General features: G+C 40.5%; 2 protein-coding genes across 6 annotated transcripts in view; both read right to left on the minus strand.

The window, feature by feature from the left end:
• The window catches only part of IPO11 (importin 11), a 252471-nt gene that overhangs the window by 19860 nt on the left and 207992 nt on the right, over nucleotides 1-24619 (minus strand). For all 5 annotated transcript variants that reach the window (XM_075932406.1, XM_006134432.4, XM_006134434.4 and 2 more), the window contains exons 28-29: nucleotides 5573-5668; nucleotides 151-235 (exon numbers count right to left, since the gene is read on the minus strand). In XM_075932406.1, the coding sequence (XP_075788521.1) occupies nucleotides 151-235; nucleotides 5573-5668 (181 nt within the window). The remainder of the gene's footprint in view (nucleotides 1-150; nucleotides 236-5572; nucleotides 5669-24619) is intronic.
• Nucleotides 11150-15859, minus strand: LRRC70 (leucine rich repeat containing 70). The gene is made up of 2 exons (XM_006134431.4): nucleotides 15500-15859; nucleotides 11150-14941 (listed from the first exon to the last, which is right to left on the minus strand). Exon 2 carries the CDS (start codon nucleotides 14928-14930, stop codon nucleotides 13005-13007), a length of 1926 nt encoding a protein of 641 aa, XP_006134493.2. The 5' UTR covers nucleotides 14931-14941; nucleotides 15500-15859; the 3' UTR covers nucleotides 11150-13004.

Raw genomic sequence — 24619 nt, forward strand, 5'->3', positions numbered from 1 at the left:
GTCTTTGATCTTTTAGGTTGGGAGCAGAGTTTTCCAAGCATATAAGAAGTGACAGCAATGGATGAACCAAATCCAGTGGCAAAGATTTAAGGCTGACTAGTGTATTTAATTAAAACTTTAAACATTTCACCAAATATATCAAGAACTTACCATCTTCTTCCTTTTGTCCTGTTCTGTGGGAGGCTCCTCATCTTCTGTAACTTTGTGCTCCTCAAAATGAGACATCAACATACAGCTGAGAACAGGAATATAGATTTGTAAATTCACACTATTTGATAGAGGCAGCGGGGGGGGGGGGGGGGGGGAGCGACTAGTCGACTATCCTGTTGACTATCCGATAAGCATTTGCTTATCGTATAGTTGACTAGTCCTTCACAACCCTAAGTAGTACAGCGAATAAACTTGCTTTGTCACATGAACAAACTTAGACCTTAATTTAGGAAAATGAATCTCTGAGAAGCAGAGTGGAATGCAGAATATTTCATGAAATGTAAAAGTAATACCGTATATACTCCAGTATAAGCTGAGTTTTTCAGCACATTTTTTGTGCTGAAAAATGCCCCCCTCGGCTTATACTCGAGTCAGCCTCCTGCTCGCGGGCGGGCTCAGCGAGTCTCTGCCGCCGGCCGGGTCTAGCGGCGTGAGCCCGGAGCTCCGGCCCCGGTAACCGAGGCGCTCGGGGCGGGGGGCGCTGCCGGGAGCGGGCTGGGCTCCGTGTGTCGGGGGCCATCGCTACGCGGGGTGCTCGGAGCCTCTGCCGGCCGCTTGGGTTGCGGGTGCACCCACAGGTGCTGCTCGGAGCCAGCGGCCTCGCCCCGGGGCCGCTGGCAGGGAGGCTCGGGGAGCAGCCGAGAGGGGCTCTGGCCTGGGAAAGGTCCGGGCGGGGGCTGAGCTGGTTGGGCCGAGTGTCCGAGCGTCTGTTCCCGTGTGTGACTGGTGCTGGCGCTGGGCGCTTTCTTGCAGGCGGCCCTTCAGGGGCTCATTGGATTGGCGGGAGGACTTTGAGCGGGAGTTACGGTATTTTTGATACCATATTATTTTTGTTGACCCCCTTTTCCACTTACAGAGCTAGGTTATTGTTTTTCTTTGAAATAAATATTCATGTAATTTTATTGGTATCTATCTTCATTTTTTACATTTACCAGTAGCTGCCTCATTTCCTACCCTAGGCTTATACTCGAGTCAATATTTTTCCCCAGTTTTTTGTGGTAAAATTAGGTGCCTCGGCTTATATTCGGGTCGGCTTAACCTCGAGTATATACGGTATATTAAAATCTGAGGAAAATACTGTTTTACACAGCACATACTTAACCTGTACAATTCATTGTAACAAGGTATTCTGGAGACCAAGACCAAAGTAAGATTAAAAAAAGGATTTCACACTTAAATGAAAAATGGGAACATTCACATTAAATAGGGTAAAAACTAGTTATTTTATACTGGATAGAAAGACCTCCTGCTTTAGCACATAAACTGATTAAAAACATACAAACAAAGAAGTTAGCAAGAAATTTCCCTTACTGTGTAGTTTATCCCTATTTATTTACTATGGAATTTATAGAAACCTTCCTTTGAAGTATTGGTCATTGTCAGAGACAAGATATCTGGCTACACAGATTACTGGTCTGATGTTGTACAGGTTGGACCTCCCTGGTCTGGCACCCTCAGGATTTAAGCTGTCCCAGACCCTGGAGTTTGCTGGACCAGGGGAGGTCAGTGCCCCCTTGCTGGCTGCCCTACTCCCAGGCTCCTCTCCCTTGGGCTCACAGCCCTGCCACTAAGGATGTTAAATATCAGATAACTGACTAATTGATGAGTGGATGCATTTTGTATCAACTATTCAAGTAGTTGGTAGGGCGCCTCTGCCTTTGAAGTATACACTTCAAAGGTAAAAAGCACCACATGGAGCCCGGGGTTAGCGGGGGTGGGGAGGAGAGGGATCAGCTGTTCCCAGGCTCCCCATGGCACTGCCACTTTGAAATGCTGCATGCAGCCCAACAGTGGGCTCCACACAGCATTTCAAAGCAGCACTGTCACACCGACTTGAGGTCAGCTGGAGAGTCCTCAGCTGATCCTGGACTCCATTTGGCGCTGCTGCTTTGAAATGCCGTGGGGAGCCTGATGCAGGGCTCCCCGCAGTGTTTCAAAGCAGCAGTGCTTCACAGAGTCCAGGTTCAGCTGGGGTCAAAGCTAGTTAAAGTTTTCTTGTTAACAGAGTGCTGGATAACAAAGCTTTCACTGTACTTGAAAACTATTAGGTAACAACTCAGTCTTCTCTTCTTTAGACTAAAGTCTGTATCAGAGGCAGCAAGGTGGGAGGAGTGGGAGTGAGAGCTGGTGCTGGTGGGAGCCAAAAGCCAATGGCAGTGTGTGTGGGGGCTGGAAGGAGGGAGGTGGCGAGGGGAACTGTTTTTCAAACTAGCTCCCCTTGCAGGCTGGCTCCCACCTGGCCCCCCCACGCTGCTGCTTCTGATACAGAGGCAGCAGCATGGGGCCACACGGGGCTCGCTGAGAGTGGGGCAGAAGCGCATTGGTTACCATCCCCGCCCTTGAGGACTATAGAATAGCGGAGTTACCAATAGGAATTCATGCGCTTACTCAACTATTCAATTAACCTATTTCTAACATACCTACGTGACATCACACTCTACTTTCATTGTGATATCTGTGTTGTCGTCAGATTGACATTGAATTTTGGAGCTGATGAGATGGAGAAATGTTATCTTGGGGTTTTACCTTATGTTTTTTCTTGCACTGATGTGTTTGATACAGTTCAAAGGAAACCGTTTTTTTTTTTTAACCAAGAGGTTAAAATATACAGATAAATTAAACTTATTCCTACTTAATATCATTGTTGCTGCCAAATCAAAGAGAAGAACAGTGTATATTATGCATTAGCCTGACCAACACTGATTTTTTTTGCACAAAAATTTTTTAAACCGAATTCTAATTATTTTTCTGCTAAGAAATACTCTAATTTGACAGAAGATAAATATGGTTGAGAAAATCTCAACATAGACGCTCTTGCTTTCTAGAATAAATTGTATTTTGATATCCTTAATCCCCCATAGTACAGAAGAATAGATTTTTTTCCCCCTTCATACATGGGTCATCCATAGCAAGATATTTATATGTAAAATCCTGCTTTCTCCTTCTTGTTAGCTAACTTACATGGCCTTATCTTGGGGAATAAAATATGATGGCTCCTTATATCGATGTGTTATTGCTATTCTTTTTTCCCCTTTAACAAAAAGCTTTACTCATCACTATTGTTCACATTATTTTCTTTATTTTTATAATTCACTATAAATGTATAAGGCATAAGAATAGAGAATTAAGACATAAGGGAATTGGAGGTGTGAAAGCAGCTCCTAAATTGTGGGTTGTTGTTTTTTTTTTAAACACTCAGAATTACATCTATAATTTACATTGATTTAATGCATTTAGGCAATAGCACATTCAGAAATACAAAGGCTCTACTTGACCAAAAATATATTTTGACTTTAGAAATCCTTCTAAGATTGTTAAGGAATCCTTTGTAAGTTTGAGAACAGCTGAGTCACAGAGATTATGACCTCCATAAAAGGAAAATTTCTTACCAGTTACTAGAGTACTCAGAATATAGTGTCTCTGTCGAGACATATTGTAGGAGACACACTGCAAGATCCAAGAACCAAGCCTTGCCATATTCATTTCTTCATTTTGTCAAAAGTAGCAGCAGTAAGGAGTAAGGGAGGTGGATGGATCAATGTGGATCTGGAGCAACAATATATTTTGATTTCTCTAGTTACTGGTAAGTAATGTTCTTTTCTCTCTCAAGAAATTGCTTCATCGGATATGCCCTGTAGAGCATTAGCACACAGTAATTCCCATGAAGAGAGATGAGGACCATCTAAACGTGGATACTATTATGTAGACCAGGGGTCTCCAAACTACGGCCCGCGGGCCGGATGCGGCCCGCAAGGCCCTCTCATCCGGCCCGTGGAGACCTTTTTGTCTGGCCCCGCCTTCTTCCGCGTGCCGGCGAGATTATCCCTGAGGCGCTTGAGTCCGAGCATTGGTGTCAGCGGGAGAAACGGATTCGCAGGCAGCTGCGCGAGGCCCCAGCGCGCGCACGGGACAGCAGGTAGCCCAGGTCAGGGACGGCTCCGCGTGCCGCTTGGCCGGGCGGGCGAAAAAGGGGGGTCGCGAAGGCGGGCTCCGGATCAGACCCGGCGGCAGAGGATTGTGGGAGGCTGGACAGAGGAGAGGAAACCCGACGGTGGTTTCTCAGGGGCTAGGAGCGAGGGGCTACTTCTCCGGGGGCGGGGCTGAGGAGCTGGTGCCCATTGCAGGAGGCGGTCTGGTTGCTGTGGCACAGTGATAACGTGTCTGCTTTCAAACCAGCTTTTCCCATTAAAATGCATGCCCCTTGTTCCATGAGGCTATGTTACAAATTGTCACCTCATTCCCTGCATGATAGGAGAGCGATCACATCTCTTCAAGTGTGAGTGTCTTAGGCTGAACATATTGAACCACCCCCAAGTTCAAACAGTGATTTCTAAAGCCAGAAATGTCTGCTATTTTGGCATCCAGGAAACAATTTCACCATTCACACTAATACAGGTGTTCATGTGTAGTGTATCAATGTGTTATTAAATAACTGAATAAAATAATATTAAATAAATAATTAAAAACAACATCCATTTTTTGATTGGTTTTTATTTGGACCTCAAGTGTGTAGTCGGCCCCCGAACTGCTGTTTGATAGTTAATGCGGCCCTCGGGCAGAAAAGTTTGGAGACCCCTGATGTAGACCATGGTTGCTGAAATAATTGCTGGACCTCAAGGCAAGATAGTAGGGGGCTAATTCCAGGGCAGAGCTTTGGGCAATAGGGGTGGAGCTGGTGGATAAACTCTTACAACCAGGCCTTCTGCACTGTCTGGCTTGTGCCACTTGGGGCTCCAGCAGCAATTTGCACGATTCATTTTAAGCAGTACCTCAAGGCCACTTTATGTCCAGTTTATACTATTCAGTCTCAATAGACAAAATTTGTTGCTTTGGGAAGGAGGTGGAAAAACTTATGGCTGCATTGACACCACTTTAGAAGAAACTCTGAATGAAATACATATAATTTATAAAGCAAATGCTCTTTATTATGTAGATAGGGATGTAAGTGCACACACATATGATAAGCCATGCTGTAAAAGATCAAATTAGACATTGCCTCATACATTTATTTACCTACCAAATGGTCTTACAAATCAGCACAAATAGATTTGTGTATATACTCTCTCTCTCTCTCACACACACACACACAATTTGTAAAACCACATGGTAAGTGAATTTATTAGCCAATGTCTAATTCCAGTTGAAGTTTGTTACCAAATTACAATGCTTTTCTCATGTTTCAATAGTCCCATGAAACCCCATAAAATACCTACTATTATGAAAACAAACTTCTTCAGAACATACAAATGTCTCAAGTCCCCAAATCAGTTTTTCTAGTGGAGGGGCAGGGGAGCATGCATGCATTAATCTTAAACTGGTAGAACTAATGAGCACCTACAGCTTAATTAGATTTTCCACTTACTCTTTGTATGTCCTTGTTTCAGCATCTTCAGTCATAACATCATGCAGACCTTCCAAAGAAACGTTAATGATGCCGCAAAATTTATCTTGGATAACGCTGAAAAAGAACAGCAAACTGATTTAGCTAATCAGGAAATTTGCTTGGTAACCATAGGGCACACCTGTATTACTGTGTTTTCATTATTAAATGTTCACCTGTACATTTCATTAAGTATCTTTTAAAAACTCTCAAAATAAATTACACAAACCGCTAAGAAGCAACTGGTAAAACAAGTGACTAAAAGTATTTAAGAGGCTAATTAACTATAGTTTTTTTTTTCCTTTAGAAGAATGAAACTGCACTATATGTTTACAAATAACTTATACATTGCAACATTATATCAATTGTAAAACTGGACAAAAACTGAAAAATCTTAAATGAGAGGAAATCATTTGTCATTACTATATGAGTGCAATTCATCTTTAAATTTGGAGGTTGGGATTAAAACTCAAAATGATCTAGACAAACTGGAGAAATGGTCTGAAGTAAACAGGATGAAATTCAATATAAACAAAGGCAATTCCTTCCTCTGAGGAAGGAATAATCAGTTGCACGCTTACAAAATGGGAAATGACAGCCTAGGAAAGAGTACTGCAGAAAAGACTCTGGGGATTATAGTGGATCATAAGTTAAATATGAATCAATAGTATAACATGATTGCAAAAAAAAAGCAAACACCATTGGGGATGTATTAGCAGGAATGTTGTAAGCATGATACAAGAAGCAAATTCTTCTGCTCTACTGCACTCTGATTAGGTCTCAACTGGAGCAGTGTCCAGTTCTGGCTGCCATATTTCAGAAAAAATGCGGACGAATTGGAGAAAATCAAGAGAAGAGCAACAAAAATGATTAAAGTTATAGAAAACATGACTATAAGGGAAAAAAATTGGGCTTGTTTAGTTTGAAGACAAGAAAACTAAGTTGGGACATGATAACAGTTTTCAAATACAGTGAAAGCTTTGTTATCTGGCACATTAATTAATAGGCAACCTCCATCTCCCATAAGTGTCAGATAAAAAAGCTTTTACTATACATAAAAGTTTGTTATATGGAGAAGAGAGAATGTATTTCACTCTTTTAAAATAAGACTTTATGCCAACTTAAAACATATTACAAATAAAGGAGAGTAATATTGTGACTGCTTCTAACAAGCAGAGTTTTTAATAGCAGTCATATATTGCAGTGGTTCCCAACATTTTTTATGTTGCAGACTAGCAAATGCATTCACAAACATTTGGTGGACCGGCAACATTTTATTTGCATATTCATTATGAAAATAATGAATATGCAAATATGCAAATAAAATGTTGCCAGTCCACCTAGTCCAGCGGTTCCCAGCCTTTCCAGATGGGGACCCATTTTGATAATTCAGGAAGACTTGGTGACCCAAGGCAATTGAAAAATGGAGGGAGGAAGGAGGGAAGAGCCACCTGGTAAGACACTTGGAGAACCTTTTGAAATATAATGAAGACCCATATTTGGATCCCGACCCATAGGTTGGAAAACCCTGACCTAGTCCAAACCCAGCCCCTTGCTCCCCAGTGCCTAATGCCCTTTGACCCCTTAACCTCTGACTCCTACAGCCCATGCCAATACCCTCTTGCCCTGTGATCCTACCATGTCCTCACCCGTCATCCCCACCTCACCCCCGCACTTGGCAGAGCGAGGCTGCCCCTTCTAGGGAGTGTGGCCATTACCGCTCATGTGGGCAGGGAGAGTGGCCCTCCTCCATTGCGCCCCTTCTCATCCCAAGCATGTCTTGCACCCCCATGGGGGGAAGCGCAGAACCCCGACCAGCTGCCATTATAGGGTGGGGGAGGAGGGAGGGAGGTGCTGGCACAGGCAGGGGGAGTGGCTGTTGGCGGCGTGCGCGCCTCCCTCCTTCTTTGTGCCCCTTCCCTTCCCAAGTGCGGAGTTGGGAGGAGGAGGAAGGCGCCTCCTGCTCCACCTCCTGCTGCCACTGCCTGAGCCACCATGGCTGCTGGAGATGAGTTACCAGGAACAGCTGGCTTGAGCTTCAAAAGCTACTGCAACCCAGCAGCAGGCTACAGTCTGGCAGCTGGAAACCACTGATATATTGTATAGAATTCTAGGACTGGAAGGGACCTCAAGAGGTCTTCTAGTGCAGTTCACTGATCTCAAGGAAGGACCAAGTGTTATATAGATCTTCCCTGATAGGTGTTTATCTAACCTGCTCTTAAGTCTACAACAGCAGAGATTTTAGAACCTCCACGGATAATTTATTCCAGTGCTTAACCTTTTAGTGAGTTAGGAAATTTTCCTAATACCTAACCTAAAATCCCCTTGCTATTTCTTGTCCTATCCTCAGAAATCAAGGAGAAAAATACTAATTAAAAAACTTCCAACATTTGTTATTAAAGCAGAGGCATAACTACACTTGTGTACTAAAATATTGTATATAAACTTTAGTTAATAAATTGTGGCTATCCCCAAAATGCTTTCCTTTTTGAGTAATACAGTTACTTAATTTTTTAAATCAAACTGTCATGTAAGAAATGAAATTCAAGAAAAATCTTTAATTTTAATGAAGACCCTACTAGCAATAGGCTATTTTTACTTTAAGGCCAGAAAGGACCAATATGATATAGTTTTGACCTCCTGTGTAACACAAGCCACAGAATTTCACCCAGAACATCTTTTAGCACATCAACCAATTCTGACTGAAAAACTTCAAGTTCAAATGGTTAATTATCATCACTGTTAAAAACTGTCTTAAATCTAGCCTCCAGTCAATTGGCTCGTTATGTTTCGTTTGCTAGACATAAGACCTCACTGCTAAAAGTTTAATTTTTCAACGTTTTACTTTGAATGGAGCAGCTAAGGGAAACAAAACCTGGTTCCTAGCTTTGAATACAGCTAGAAGAACATCTTGTAGAGTTCACTGTAATGGGCTAGTAGTCGTGAATCCAGGAGCACATAATATTTTGGGAAAAATTTTTGTCTGATCCAGACACCACAGTGCTCCTTTAGTCTCATGAGGATACTAGAATGCTCATATGGACTCTGCTGGAGCATCCAACTTCTCAACAACCAATTTAGCAACACATAACCTACACATATGCTCTTCTGTTCTACAGATTCTTATACTTCACCTTTCATCATAATATGAGTACTCTCCAGTAGTGCACTAAAATTGCATTAAATAATTATCTCTTATCCATGTAAGTAATGGCTGTAAATGCCTCAGGAATGTTAAGCAATCAAAAATGAGAGGACAGTCTGATTTTGAGGGGTTGCAATATTAAAATGTAATCTACACTCTGAGGGTATGTCTACACTACCCTCCTAGTTCGAGCTAGGAGGGTAATGTAGGTATACTGCACTTGCAAATGAAGCCCGGGATTTGAATTTCCCGGGCTTCATTTGCATAAGCGGGGAGCCGCCATTTTTAAAACCCCGCTGGTTCGAACCCCATGCAGCGCGGCTACACGGAGCTCGAACTAGGTAGTTCGGACTAGGCTTCCTATTCCGAACTACCTAGTTCGAGCCCCGTGTAGCCGCACTGCACGGGGTTCGAACCAGCGGGGTTTTAAAAATGGCGGCTCCCCGCTTATGCAAATGAAGCCCGGGAAATTCAAATCCCGGGCTTCATTTGCAAGTGCGGTATGCCTACATTACCCCGCTAGTTCGAACTAGCGGGGTAGTGTAGACATACCCTGACAGTGAAAACCCCTGATCCAAGGAACAAATATATAAAACTATGGTCCGTATGTTCCCTTCTGTTAAAAGAGAAGACACTTACAGTGGAAACTGGCTGGGGATATAAAAGGGGGGACCACTGATTCTGCCAAAATACATCTAATTATCAACCAATCCCCTTAATATAGTCCCATAATCAAGTCTGTGCTATGGGTCTCAAAGATGGAAACCAGAGGATTTCCCTGGAGAAGTACCCTGACTGTCTGCAATACCCTCTACTCTGTTGCTCTCCGTGCAGTGAAATACATCCTTGATATAGTTTCTGGAATAGGTGCTCATATGGAGGCCACAACTTCAAGAGCAAACTGCACCACCATCTGTGAAAAATGCTGTATTGTATTATGGGAGCTCTGAGTCTTCAGGATGGCCTGAAATCCATAGGACTTTTCCATGAGGATTAGGTCACCAAAGGGCTTAGTGGATCTCAACCTCCGGTCCATTGGGGCAGGATCTTGCCATACACAGATGGAGAAGGAATTTCTAATTAGTAGAAAATTAAGCTCGCTCCTACACGGATTTATTTAACTAGGAGATATTGGTCCCTTACTACTAAGGACAGACATATAAAGTGAAAGTGTTTAGAAAGACAGCATTTTAAAAAGTATCTAATTGCTTCATGTTCTGTAATTGTTATTAACCCCACAAGGAAACCTACCACCACTAGATTAGTGGATTCTGTATAAGAATCAGAATGTGACAATTCGCTCAATGGGGCAAGAAGAAAGCTGAGATGCTGGACAGCTTTGTTTCAGCTTCAATGACCATGCTACCTAAAGCGCATTTTAAATCTGAATCCAAGGCAATAAATCTTTTCTATGCATTCTTCCTTTCTAAATAAATGTGCATATTATACTTAACATCTCGAGAGCATACATAATTGTAAAAGTATTATATCACTGTAATGCTAAACAATCCCATTGGTTGAAAGAAGGCCATGTAACCCATAGTAGCTGTTGCTTTAGTAGGCTGTCAATGGTGATTTTTAAACTTCAAATAGATGACCTAAAACAGAAGTCTCATTAAAGTACAACTGATGCTGCACCACATTTAACACAAAGAGATCATGGGTTTGACACTCATTTATTGCAAGGAGTATATAGTGGAGTGTAGATTGAGAGCACAGGTCTGAATGTGGTAGAAAACCTGTTTTTGCATTCCTCTCCAATACTGGGAATGTTGTGAACAGGAGCAGTCTTCAATAGCAACTTAGAGTTACCTGAGAAACTGACACTGCAGCTGGGAATCAAAAAGGCCTCTCAGACAAGTCCCCTGTGCTGCCAGCAGGAAAGCAGGATGACACAGGAGCCCTTTGATGGTTCTATGCCTAGAGGATACCAACTGCATTATGGCAAACTGACCAGGATCTACTTGGCAGCATGATGAAAAGGGGATGTGCAACACCAAAGAATCTGGCTCTATAGTTGAACCATATACATTTATTTCACAATTGGGGCCACATTTTCAAACATCGGTGTCCACTTTTACTGGTGCAAAACGGTAAGCACAAATGTGCTTGTAGATTTGATTGCTTAGATACATAAATGATTTCTGGTGTATATACAAAATTACACCTACAAAAATGGAGACCCAGGTTAGGGTTGCCTGAAAATTTGACCCTACATTAGTAGTTGGGACAAACTTCTATATCTTTTTAAGAGCTATCATTCATATTGTTTGGGGAGCAAAACATCAAGTAAATATAGGCCTAAAATAAAAGAAAATGAAAACAGATTAACACACACCCCAGAATACCAGCAGGCACAATCAAACAATATCAAGAGTAAAAATAAATAGCTAAAATAGATACAAGAGACAAACTAAAATCTAATTTACATTTATTCAAGATGAATGCTGATAATTAACAGCTAGATCTCTGGTACTGGCTGATACAAAGTCATTTTACCTTATGATTCAAAACAGAGCCCCTCAGAAAAGGCTATCTATAATAAAACACAACTAAAAAAAAAACTTAAATGGGATGCTGAATGATAACATAAACCAGCATATTTATAAGTTTACAAGAAAAAAAATTAATCTATAGACGAGTAAATACGTCCTATTGAGCAATACCTGTCTATTCTTTGATGCTGGATATTATGACGTCCTTTTTTCAACCCACAGAAAAATTTCTCTAAAAACCCCATTTTCCAGTTAGTGTGATGTGCAGAAAGGAAAGATATGCATACAAAACAAACAATATACTGTTCACTTCTGTTTATCCAAATGGCCTGAGAGTCTAGGAGGGTAGTGAAAATATTATTGGAGGATGGGACTGACATGGGGCATAGCCACACAATACCACTAAAATGTGGCCTAGCCACTGCTCAGTTATGGCAGTAGGGAAGTGGCTCTGCCATTACGCCATCTAGGTCTGGTTACTGCCTCCCCATTGGTAGAGGCATGCCTCAAACCCATCCATGGCTGTGGGTGGGTAGCGGAAAGGTTACTTCATTTCCTATTGATGGAGGTATGTCCTGCCCTCATCCATTGCTGGGTGAGGGTTCTGGCCAAAACCTGATTGGCTTCAATTGCCAAACAATCAGAGCCTGTATTACCTGGGAAGCAGAGATGAGTAGAATGGTATGAAGCACTAGCAGCTGTAATAAAAGACTGTGCCCCTTGGCCACCTGGTTCAATCTTGAAAAAAAAAATCTAGTTCTGAGACCCTTTCACAACCCGTCATGTACATGGGGAATTAGTCTGTGGCTAGTGCTCAGATTTGCATGAGTCTGGGTAATAAGACTTACACAGCCTACTCATGGCTATATCACTGAGGTCAGATATAGATTTAGGGAGGCTGAACCTTCTCTAGCCTTAGCCAAGTGCTGCCTATGCCTGTGGGATAGGCAAAACTTTTGAGTAACAGGGCATTTGGATAAATGCTATTAACTAATAGGGGAGGGGACACTGTGGCTTAGGATGACTATGATTTTTGTATAGAGAATATGGATAATGAATTATATTGTATATATTGTTTTAATGTACATACTATACACTCTGTAACAATTAGTCTCCGAGCAACATATATTTTTTCATTTATGTACAAATAATATACAGTTTATTATAGTTGTTTTGCCTGTTTCTCAGATTTATCGTAACCCATGTTAAATGAAAAGGAATGCTCATTAATTTTGTTTTCTGCTCCATTTCTTTATGAATTACTATTCACATATTAAGAGGCTCTCTCTAAGAAGACCACTTTCTCTCACAAATATTTCAGCTTCATAATGCTAACAACAATCACCATCAGTTTTACTTACTCATTTACAAGCTGTTTTATGTTGCTGCTGTGAATTATTTAATAATAATACATATTTGAAAAGAACAAAACCATTTAAAGACACAGTTTTAGTTTCTCACATAGGGAGAACACTCATTTTTAGTTGCAGGAGTTATGACTGAAGACTTTCCTTAAACGGGGACAGAGTAGAATGAGATTCGTCCACAAAACAGGCTTAACATTCAATTACAATATAGCTGTTAAAAGTTAAGAAATGTAGTGACAAATCTTCAGTATTAATCATTATATCAATTTCAAATTATACCATTTTCCACAAAACCACCAATCTGTTGACGTAGCAGAGAAATATCAACTATTTTAAGAGAACTTAATGCATTTGATTTCTTATTTCAAACCTTAATAAATTCATCATCAAAAGTGTAGCTGAGTAAGTTACAACGCTGAATGTTCAAATAGGATGACCTGTGCCTGACTTTCAGGAATTGTTTGTTTGATAAGCCTAATTTGGTCCAATTCTGAATTCCTCATTGGATTTTGAGGTAGGGCCTGAACTGGGTCAGTTACATTGTATCTGCCAGCCTGGTAAAAACTGCAGTATGCTAGTCCCTTGTCCGCTGAGTTTCCCTGCATTTTCAGCTTTTGTCTAAACTGGATGATTTTACAGATTAGAAATAGGATCACAGCACAAGCCAAAATGAAAAAGGCTAGTAAAATGTCAAATGCCTGTTTCAGTTTCTCCACCTGCTGTGTGCAGATTAGAGATGTTTTTAAGGATACAGATGCAGAATCTGGTGGAAATATGCTTTTCTGCCCTATGGTCAAGTTAACTGGCATAATCTGGGCAGCTGTTTGCATGGCTAATACTGATAACTCTGTTGTTGCTTCTGATGGAGTCCCAGCAGCATGTTCTTCATAAAGAAATTGACTAGAAGATGGGGTCTGAGCTCTCTCCCAAAAAGTAACATGTTTAGTACTAGCATTTTCCAAATGTACAAGTGTATCATATGTAGTTTCTATATGCCATGTCATCACTAACGCGGTGGTGCTGTTTTGGATACTCACAGATGTTACATTCCAGGTTGTCTCTGGATTAATGGTAATTATAGCACAGTCTGTAAATTCAGTCCATTTAACAAAATGCAAAGGTCTACCACGCATACTTGGGGGACTTTGACAATGGATTTTGACAGAGACTGATGATAATGCTAGCCAATTACGAAGCCCAAACAATTTGCAGCTACAGTTCCAAGGGTTGTTGTTTGCCTGTAGATGAGTTAATGAAACCAAAGGCTTGAGCACTTTCGGCTGCAAACTGGTAAGATTATTAGATGCTAGATTTAGAATCTTCAAAGAAGAACCTATTTTTTCAAATGTATTATCACCAATACTAACTATTTTATTCTTGTCTAGTTGCAGGTACATTATATTATGCAACCAAGTAAAAGTGTTAGAATTTATATGTTCTAAATCATTATCACTTAAAATTAACTTTTTAAGGTTATTTAGTCCAACAAAACCATTCATGAAAATGCTTTTTAGTTTTGCACTCTTCAAAGACAGATATTCAAGCCTGTCAAGTCCTTTAAATGCAAAAGGATGTACTGACCCAAGAGGATTATGAGACAAGGAAAGTCTTTCTAGATTTTTAAGTATTCCAATGGCCTTTGATGGTACATGTGTTAAATTATTAGCATCAAGGTACAAATACACAAGGTTCCCAAGGTGATGAAATGCAGTATCTGAGATCCGTGAAATCTTATTGCTGGCTAGATTAAGTGTCTGAAGACTAATCATTCCCAAGAAAGTGCCACTTCCAAGGATACTGAGGCGATTCCTTTCAAAAGTTAAATAGCGAACTGAAATCAGACCACTAAATAATCCTCTAGGAACAAAAGATATTTGATTATTCTGAAGATATAACCAATGAAGATCTGAAAGCCCTTCAAATATTCCTGGATCCAAACGTTTTATGTTGTTATTATTTAGATGTAAGTAGCACAGTGTATTAAGTTCAACAAAAGCCTTTGGATGCACATATGAAATGCTGGAATTATCCAAATAGAGCACAGCAAGCTTCTGAAGACCTGTTAATTCATTAGGAATTACATGTGATATATTATTTCCACTGAGGTATATGAGAACTGTACTTTTTGGAAAGTTCTTTGGAATGCTTGAAAGACCTAAGTTACGACATTTAACTTGTTTCCCAGTGCAGAGCTGGCAGACGGATGGACAGCCAAGTACCTCTTTCTGGAGCAGCAACAAAAGAAAACAGTTAAGAATATGCAGGAATATTCTTGTGCAGGGTACAGAATTTTGAAGTCCATACACATCCCTGTCTTTGGTTTTCCCAGTCATCTCTGACTTAGCTATTAGAGATAAAGAAAATCAAATTTGTAAATATTGCTTGTTGAAAGTCCTAAGATTCTATTTATACAATTAAAAAAACAGATGCAGCTCTTTCCAATATTTTTAATATTCTCTGACACTATGCCATATAAATTAACAAATAGTACTTTTAAATAGTCTGTTCTATATCACTAAACAATTAAACAACAAAGACTGAGCTACTACTTTTGTAATTGCCCTATATTAGAAGGGCACTAAAAAAAACCCAGTAAACGAATGGGAAAATGATTGTACTCGCCAAGCTACTTGAAATATATTTAATCAGTGACCACTTAAAAGCAATTAACTCTGTCATAACAATGGCTTTCAGTAAATTCACATTGTAAATTCTTTCCCTTATTTTTATATATTTGAAAATGCCTAGTTTTAAAGCTTCACCTGCATTTATGAAGAAAGACTAACTGATTTTTAAATTCATTCAAACAAGTTTCTTTTCATCAGTTACCTTTCATTCCTTTTTTTGAATTTTACTTCTAAGTGAGCCCAGTTAAATTCAAAATGTTAAAAAAAAGTCTTACCCCAAACCACAAATTCATATTAACACAGTTGGCTTGTGATGCAGTTCACTGGACTTGAAAGTTTACTTTTTAGACTTGCTGTAAGACTTTTCTTAGCAATATTCTGGTTTATTAGAGTGCTTGCTTCTGCAACTGTTTACTCAGGAAACATTCTACCCATAGGCTCTTCCACAGCCAGTGGCTAAAGAGAGGTTACCATGGATACAGGAAATAGTGAGACAGGAAATCATTTTATCTGTGCTTCTAAAGTATTGTTGGAAAGGAAATCTCAGCTATTTATTTCTAGAAAATGCAGAATTAAATTCATTTGTTGGAGTGCATAGCTATTACAGTCCCTATATGCTTAACTTTTAAAAACTGGTGGTGCACAATAAGAGTTGTATGTCAGACACATTTCAAAGCCACGGAGGGGCTCCGGCGGGGGGGCAGCCCAGGCGCGCCTGGGATGCCCCCCCGCCGGCTTCCCCCGAGGCTTTCAAAGCCGCGGAGGGGCTCCGGCGGGGGGGCAGCCCAGGCGCGCCTGGGATGCCCCGCCGCCGGCTTCCCCCGAGGCTTTCAAAGCCTCGGGGGAAGCCGGCGGGGGGGCAGCCCATGCGCGCCTGGGATGCCCCGCCGCCGGCTTCCCCCGAGGCTTTCAAAGCCGCGGAGGGGCTCCGGCGGCGGGGCATCCGGCGTACAAGACGACCCCCGATTTTTGGGGGATGTTTTTTAACATCAGAGGTCGTCTTGTACGCCGGAATATACGGTAGGTAGATCTAAACATTACAGGATAAAACATATTATCACTTAGTCTCTGAAACCAAATGCTACAGTGACTTCCAACAGTTCACTGGTGTAACTTTCTTTATAAATCGTCAGCAAACATATATTTCTTGAATGGTTCATGCTGAGCTCTGAAGTTTATTATAGTTGGCATCATGGAAGGGTGATTGCTGGATGCCCATGTCATAGCCTCTTCTTCAGCAGTTAAGGTTTGACCTTGGTACTGAGTATTGAGACTATTTGCAAGAAAATGTGCTGGAGATAATGGTCGTCTCATTTGTTTTTTTTAATGCTTGTAATTTAACTCTGTCCTTGCATATTTCTCTTTTGAAGATCTCAATCATTTCCTTCCAAATTTCAACATCAGCAGCAATGAAACAGCAATTTTCCAGAAATAGGCTTGAGGGTACTCAGCATGTGTTCAAAATATCTCTTTTAAGCCCAATTGTTGACAACTGTGGCTGTGACAGTGCCATCTATTTTTTCACAATTTTGTTTATGAACTGTCATCAGATTAAGCCAGTTCTTGATATAGTGCTCAAAATAGTCCACTACTGAGATCCATCGTGTGTCCTGTGGGAGAGTTAGCTTGGTTCCTTCAATTTTTTTTTTAGTGCAGCTGCTGAAAAGTGGTTGCCAGAGAGTGCCAGACTAGAGAGGTTCAACTTATCTGTAAACCCTGCACTGAATACAAAATTACTAATTTCCTCGTTGGCTTTTCTATGACACCCAGAACCATTCACAAACATTAATGAATTTATCTTTACAATACCTCTCCAAATAAGATATTATCTCCACTTTACAAACAAGAAAGTGAAATAAATTTTTCATGCGTCCACTAATTTTGGCAGCCTAACTTGAGAGGCTGAGGGCCTGATTTTTCAAAGTATGCAATGTTTTATAAGCATTTTATTCACCTAGAACCATATTGACACAACATGGGTCATCACCAGATATAGGAATTTTAGATCCACAGCACAGACCTCTAATACATGAGCTAAAAGATATCAGTAGTAAGATATTATCTTCTTTGTGTGTCTACCATCAAAATGGAGTTTGCCAGTAAGTTTCACAGCAATTTGCTAGATAGCACCAGACTTAAGTCAATTCTAGGTTCTGGTGTGAGCATGCTCTAGCACTTATGTATAAGTCTGTTTCTCACCCCAGACTCCTCCTTCCTTTTCCATGGCTCCTACTTCCTGTCACCCATTTGTCTCCTCACCAGCTTTGCATTCTAGTCCTTGCCTTCTCTTCCTTGCTCTCATGGGACTAGGAGGGGAGAATTTATAACACAGAAGAGACAGTATCTCTGCTCTCAATTCTGGTACCTAGCACCATGACTGCTCTTGGCAGCTAACATGAGCAATTCCAGAAAAAGTCCTGCTAAGTTCCTGAATCCCCAGAATGAAGTATGCTCAGTCCCACTGTGGAGATGTCCTATGTACAGTCCAATTATCACACAGGAGTTGTGTGGCAATGGAGGATTATCAGTGCAGATGAATTTTTGAAAAATAATGTTGCCTGCCACTAACAGATCTCTACAGTGGATGTACAAATTAATTTTTCAAAGGTATGTTGTTTTTTTTAAACCTCTGGGGAGGTTTTCTTCAGGACAGCAAAGGGAATATGCTTGACAATGTGGTGAAACCTCTTGTCAAATATTAAGTTTCTTTTCCAATACCTGGTTGTAATGAAGCTTCTCAACAAACTGGTTAGAAAAAAATCAACACGGGCAAAACAGCATACTTTTTTCTAAAGTTGTTCTCAAAAGCCACTCAACTGTTTTTGTTAAAATTGTGCAAAAAAAAAAATCATCCTGAGGAACACATCTGTCAGGGAAATTTTAAACCTCCAATTTATCAAGATTGTAAGCACTAAACATAACGTAATGAAAACATCTTAACTACAGCTGTTCCTACCTGCCCCTCCTATAACAAGCAGGTATTTGGGACACAAAAATGCTGACATGGAAATAAACTTCCAGCCAGTTTAAACTCTGCTCCAAACTTTGATTTGATTAAGCATATACTATGTATACATACAGTAAATATATATGCATGTTTAAAGGCTTGATTTATCATCTTTCCTGCATGTTTGCTTCATAAAGCTATGGACATGTCTTTGTAGATGGTACATTCTGAGGTCAAATTCTTTACACTACTTTAACAGAGTATCATCCATAGAGAATTTGATCTGGGATTTTCAATAACCCGGCCCGCCTGTATGACGTTTTTGTTTCCTAAGACTTGTCACTCTATATTGCGTAATCCTTAGTAACACAGCAAATGGAATATATGAACAACTTTCCAGCTGCACACAGAATGTTACTGAGAGATCCTTAGTATGCCCAAACAGTGGGAATTTTACAGAAACTTTTTTAAAGTATGTAGTAAACACTGAATAACAACGATTTCTTATGTTTCTTGTCCCTTCAGTGAGCATACAGATTTTTTTGCAGCAATTTGTCCTAGTAATTCAATTTGCAAATTTAGAATTTTTTTTTTTGCTTTATTTCACAGTGATTGTAACTAAACAGTATAGGTTGAACCTCTCTACTTGGGTGTTCTCCGTTATGGCGACACCTGTAAACCAATATGATTTTAGTTGGCAATGCCCATGATAAGTGGGCATCTGTCTAAGTTTTCTGCAGTCTTAGGGTACGTTTACACTTGCTCCCTAGTTTGAACTAGGGATGCAAATGTAGCCGACCAAAATTGCTAATGAAGCAGGGATTTAAATATCCTTCATTAGCATAATCTCACCCATGCGCTATTCCGCTTGCCAGCTGATTTGAACCTGGAAGTGCGCTCTAGGACACGTTAGTTCAAATCAAACCTCTTGGGTTGAACTAACGTTACTCCTCAAAAAATGAGGGGTTTGATTCGAACTAACACATCCCGGAGTGCACTTCTTGGTTCAAATGAGCTGGCAAGCGGAATAGCGCGTGGGAGAGATTATGCTAATGAAGCACGGGATATTTAAATCCCCGCTTCATTAGCAATTTCGGTCGGCTACATTTGCATCCCTAGTTTGAACTAGGGAGCAAGTGTAGACGTAGCCTTATAAAGTTTACAATCACCAGTCCTGGCCCTCAGTGTTCTGTGTAGTTCTTTAGCTCTAATTTACCCCCAATTTACCCCTATTTCAAATAGCCAAAAGCCTATATTTTTAATGTTCACGCTATAAAAGCAGTAATGGCCCTCTTACAGAGTATCTCTTGGACAAATGTATGGCGGAGAACTGATTGGAAAATGAACTACACCTATCTTGTCTTTCATCCCAACTAAATGCACCATAGTTTGTTCATTACTACTAAAATAATTACTCTGATTTTGCAATTTATATTTGTTTATTTTTTTCAAGGTTTCTCATTTTAACAATTATTTATATAGTGCCATGAATATGTATAACTTTTACTGAGAAATCATTGAGTACTTGCCCTAAAAAAGTTCAGTCTAGAAAGCAAGTTCAGTCTAGTCCTGCAAACCATTTTGTAATGACAGATGCCAACACCTATTTCTAGGAAAACAAAAATTATGTCTTATCCATAAAATATGTGCTGTACTTCTTTTGTATATTAAAAACAAACACTGACTTGTTTCCCTGTTACTGTCTCAAATTGCCTTCTTACACATAGGACTAATAATAAATTTTCTATTTGGCCATTACAGGTAAAACATAGCTCCTTTTTGGGTTTTATTTTCCAAATTCCACTTAAGCACACTGGAGAAATCCTCATCAGACAGCATCAATAGTGGGGCAACTACAGATGTCCCCTCAAAACAGAATCCAAGTGTTAAAAGCCTTCACAATAGTGGGAAAGGATGATGGGTCATTGAATACAGTATTTATGGAAAATGCATTTTGAAAAGCAGTAATTACTTTAAAGTATTTAACCATATCTTCTTCCATCGCTTGTCCATATGCATTTGCCTCTTGTTGACTCACAAGTAATAACCTAATTCTTAAAACCCTAGCCTAGTAGTGATTATAAGACGGCCAAACCACATGTTGCTGTCCCACAGATTTCTAAGACTGCCAGTTTCTTTGAGAAGCTTTGCAAAGTTGACTAAACCATGATGGAAAGGGCTGTAATTCTTCATGGTAGGTCAAAGCTAGTTAAATCATAGTATATCTTAATGTATGTAGAAAATCCAATCTCTGGTCAATATAGCTTGACTTTTTATCCTTTCTGCATAAATGACAAAGTTCCCAGGAAGGGGGTACTCTCAAAGGCCTAGTCTAGGGGTGAGCAATAATTTTTAATGGTCGGGCACTTCAAGACTTTGGTAAGCGGTCAAGGGCTGCATTTTCTATGGAGGGGTGGGGAGCTGAGCTGGAGCACTGGTGCAGAAAGGAGCTCAGGGACTGGGGTTTGAGATGGAGTTTGGGTGACAGAAGGGGGTGTGATCAGGCAGAGGACTGGGAGGCAGAATCTGGGAGGGAGTATGGGTGCAAGAAAGTATTCTGGCCTGTTCTATATGTGTGAAACTGCTTGTTCCTTCCTAAGTACTTTATGTTTGTCCTTATTAAACTTCATACTGTTTACCTCAGACCGTTTTTCCAGTTTGTCCAGATCATTTTGAATTTTGAACATATCCTCCAAAGTACTTGCAGCAATCCCTCCTAGCTTGGTATCATCTGCAAATGTAGTAATCTTACTCTCTATGCCATCATCTAAATTGGTGATGAAAATATTGAACCGGTCCCAAAACAGACCGCAGAGAAACCCCACTTGTTATGCCCTTTCAGCATGACTGTGAACCATTAATAACTACTCTCTTAGAACGGCTATCCAGCTAGTTATGCACCCACCTTATAGTAGCCCCATCTAGGTTGTATTTCCCTAGTTTACACATAAGAAGGTCATGTGACACCATATCAAATGCTTTACTAAAGTCTAGGTATACCACATCCACCACTTCTCCCTTATCCACAAGGCCTGAGAGCCTATTAAAGAAAGCTATCAGATTAGATTGACATGATTTGTTCTTTACAAATCCATGCTGGCTGTTACCCATCACCTTATTTTCTTCCAGATGTTTGCAGATGAATTCCTTAATCACTTGGTCCGTTATTTTTCCCTGGCATACAAGTTAAACTGACTGGTCTGTAGCTTCCTGGGTTGTTCTTATTTCTCTTTTCATAGATGGGCACTATATTTGCTTGTTTCCACTCTTCTGGTATCTCTCCCAACTTCCATGACTTTTCAAAGATGACAGCTAAAGGCTCAGCGATACCTCCTCTATCAGCTCCTTGAGTATTCTAGGATGCATTTAATCAGGCTCTGGTGACTTGAAGACATCTAACTTGCTCTTTTTTATTTTAACTTCGAAACCTACCCCATTTCCAATAGCATTCACTGTTAGGCATCCCATCACCATCAATCTTGTTGACAAAAACTGAAACAAAGAAGTCCTTAAGCACCTATGCCATATCCAAGGTTTTTGTCATTATTTCTCCCTCTTCACTGAGCAATGGGCATACCCTGTCCTTGGTCTTCCTCTTGCTTCTAATATATTTGTAGAAAGTCTTCTTGTTACCCTTTATGTCTTTAGCTAGATTCAACTAATTTTGTGCCTTTTCATTTCTAATCTTGTTCCTGCATACTTGTGTTGTTTGCTTATATTCATCCTTTATACTTTGACCTAGTTTCCACTTTTTATACAACTCCTTTTTGATTTTTAGACCATGTAAGATTTCTTGGTTAAGCCACGGTAGTCTCTAAGCATACTTCCTATCTTTCCTATGCAATGGTATAGTTTGTTTTTGGGCCCTTAGTAATGTCCCTTTGCAAAATTGCCAACTCTCTTCAGTTGTTTCTCCTCTTAGTCTTGCTTCCCATGGGACCTTACCTACTGAAATTCTGAGTTTACTAAAATCTGCCTTTCTGAAATCCACTGTGTCTATTTTGCAGTTCTCCCTTCTACCATTCCTTAGAATTAAGTGATTTCATGGTCACTTTCATCCAGGCTGCCTTCCACTTTCCAATTTTCAACCTATTTGTTAAAATCAAATCAAGAACAGCTTCCTGCCTAGTAGCTTTCTCAAACTTCTGAAATAAAAAAATTGCCTCCGATGCAGTCCAAGAATTTATTGGATAATCTGTGCCCTGCTAATGTTAGTTTCCCAACATATGTCTGGATAATTGAAGTCCCCCATCTCCACTAAATCCTGTGCTTTGGATGACTGTTTTTTTTTTTTTTTTTTTTTTTAAGGACTTATCCATCTCTTCTGCCTCAGTAGGTGGTCTGTAGTAGACCCCTAGCATGACATCACCCTTGTTTTTTACCCCTTTTAACCTAACCCAGAAACTCTCAACAAGTTTGTCTCCTATATCCAGTGCTTGTCGAACCGCGGCGAGCCCTGCGGTGAGCCCCACTGTCCGGCGATCTGCGCATGTGCAGATCGCCCAAACCCGGCTCTTCCGGGTTGCAATCTACTCACCATAGGTGAGTAGATTGTATTATTTGTCAAACCCTGCCTATATCCATCTCTATTTCAGTCCAAGTGTATACATTTTTTTCCTCCTTCCTTTTTTCCCCTCTGCCTATTCATTCTGAGCAAGCTGTACCCTTCTATACCAATATTCCAGTTGCGTGTATTATCTCACCAAGTCTCTGTGATACCAACTATGTCACAGTTGTATTTATTTATTAGCACTTGATGTTCTTCCTGTTTATTTTCCATACTGCTTGCATTGATAAATAGGCATCTAAGATACTGATTTTATTTTGCCCCTCCTTTATCTCTGCTATTATAGCACATGCTCCCTCCTATTTCTAAGCCATCTCCCAGGTCACCACGTTTTTCACCTAGTGACTAGGTGCCAGTGTCCCCCCGAGACAGAGCCATCTCTTCCACCTGTGGTACATCAGCAGTCTTTTGTAATGGGATCGTTTCCTCAGCTGTGTCCCCATGTATGCTCTCAAAGAATTCCTCTTGAGTTCAAATGCTCCTCAGCCTACCCACCTCCTCCTATAGTTCTCCCATTTGCTTCCTGAGACGTTGCACCAGCAGGTACTTTCACATCGGATGGTCTCCCCAGCCTGGATTTCAATAAGTATAAATTGCAAGCCACAATCCCTGCAAAACCACACCAGGATCTGGGATAGAGGCATCCATGGTCAGGTGGTGTGTCTAGCTACAGGTGCAGGCAGAGGAGACAGGAACAGTGCTGGCACAGGTGTTACTGGTCTTCCTAACCATGTCAGGACTCCCTCTTTCAAATTCCCTCTCAAACTCCCCCATCTGCAGTTTCTCTCCTCTGTTCACTCTGTCTCTGGCTTTTAAAGCCTGCTCACCTAGGTCAGGCCTAACCCCTCGTTAGCCACATAGGGGGAGGCTGATTGTATGTCTGAGTGAGGCTGATCAAAAGTAATCAAGGTAACAAAAGATCAAATACTCCTACACACCAGATCCCAAATGCCACAGTAACTGAAATCACCTGCAACAGAACAGAAACAGAAACAAAATGCAAGCAAACAGTGGAGCAAACTCAGTCACTCATGCCAAAGCTAGTACACTCTCCTGGCAGCCTGTTCAGTGGCAGGATCTCTTATGCTCCCTCTCAAACTCCTCTGTCTGCAGCCCACTGTCTGCTTCACTCCCCTAGTCACTCTGCCTCTAATTTTTAAAGCCTGCTCACCTAGGTCAGGCCTACATCCTCGTTACCACACAGGGGGAGATTCCAGTATAGTACTTGGTTTCTCCTGTTTAAGAATTAGTGTAGAAGAAACAAAAATTATGCTTATTTTGCTGATTCTTAACACAAAATATTCATGGGTGTAACATTAAAGAAAGAGATCAATATTATTCCCAAAATATAAAAAGAGTTTTAAATGTACTATTCCAAAGGAAAAGTTTTAGCAACATGCAACAAAGATTACTAAATAATTAAAAAGTTACCTATATGACTTAGCCTCCCAAATACCATTTTCAAAAGCAACTTAGGGCTTGTTTACACAAACATAATTTGTAGCAAGCTAGGTGTAAAACCAACCCTGCACTAGCATGCCATACACTAACTGTCCATGTGGACCCTGTTGATATGCATTAACAGCTTCTTAGTATGTTTTGATCTATCCCACTGGGCAATGGAGTAGTACAAGACCTACACATTCAGTCAGTGTGCAGCAGGGTAGTGAGAAGTAGATTCCCATCCCAGTTTGGTGAGAACTAAATGTTCATGTTGACGAGCCCTTAGGTATTTATGAGCCTAAATCTCATTAAAATTCAAAGAAATGCCTATAAAAGCCTCTAATTTCTTCAGTCTCATTATATTTTAAAAAATTTATAAAGTACCCACAGCATTACAAAGAAAATAAAAATCTCTGAACTACAATGACCAAGTCATCA

This window comes from Pelodiscus sinensis, chromosome 6, assembly GCF_049634645.1.
Source record: "Pelodiscus sinensis isolate JC-2024 chromosome 6, ASM4963464v1, whole genome shotgun sequence".
In the NCBI taxonomy this organism is placed as follows: domain Eukaryota; kingdom Metazoa; phylum Chordata; order Testudines; family Trionychidae; genus Pelodiscus; species Pelodiscus sinensis.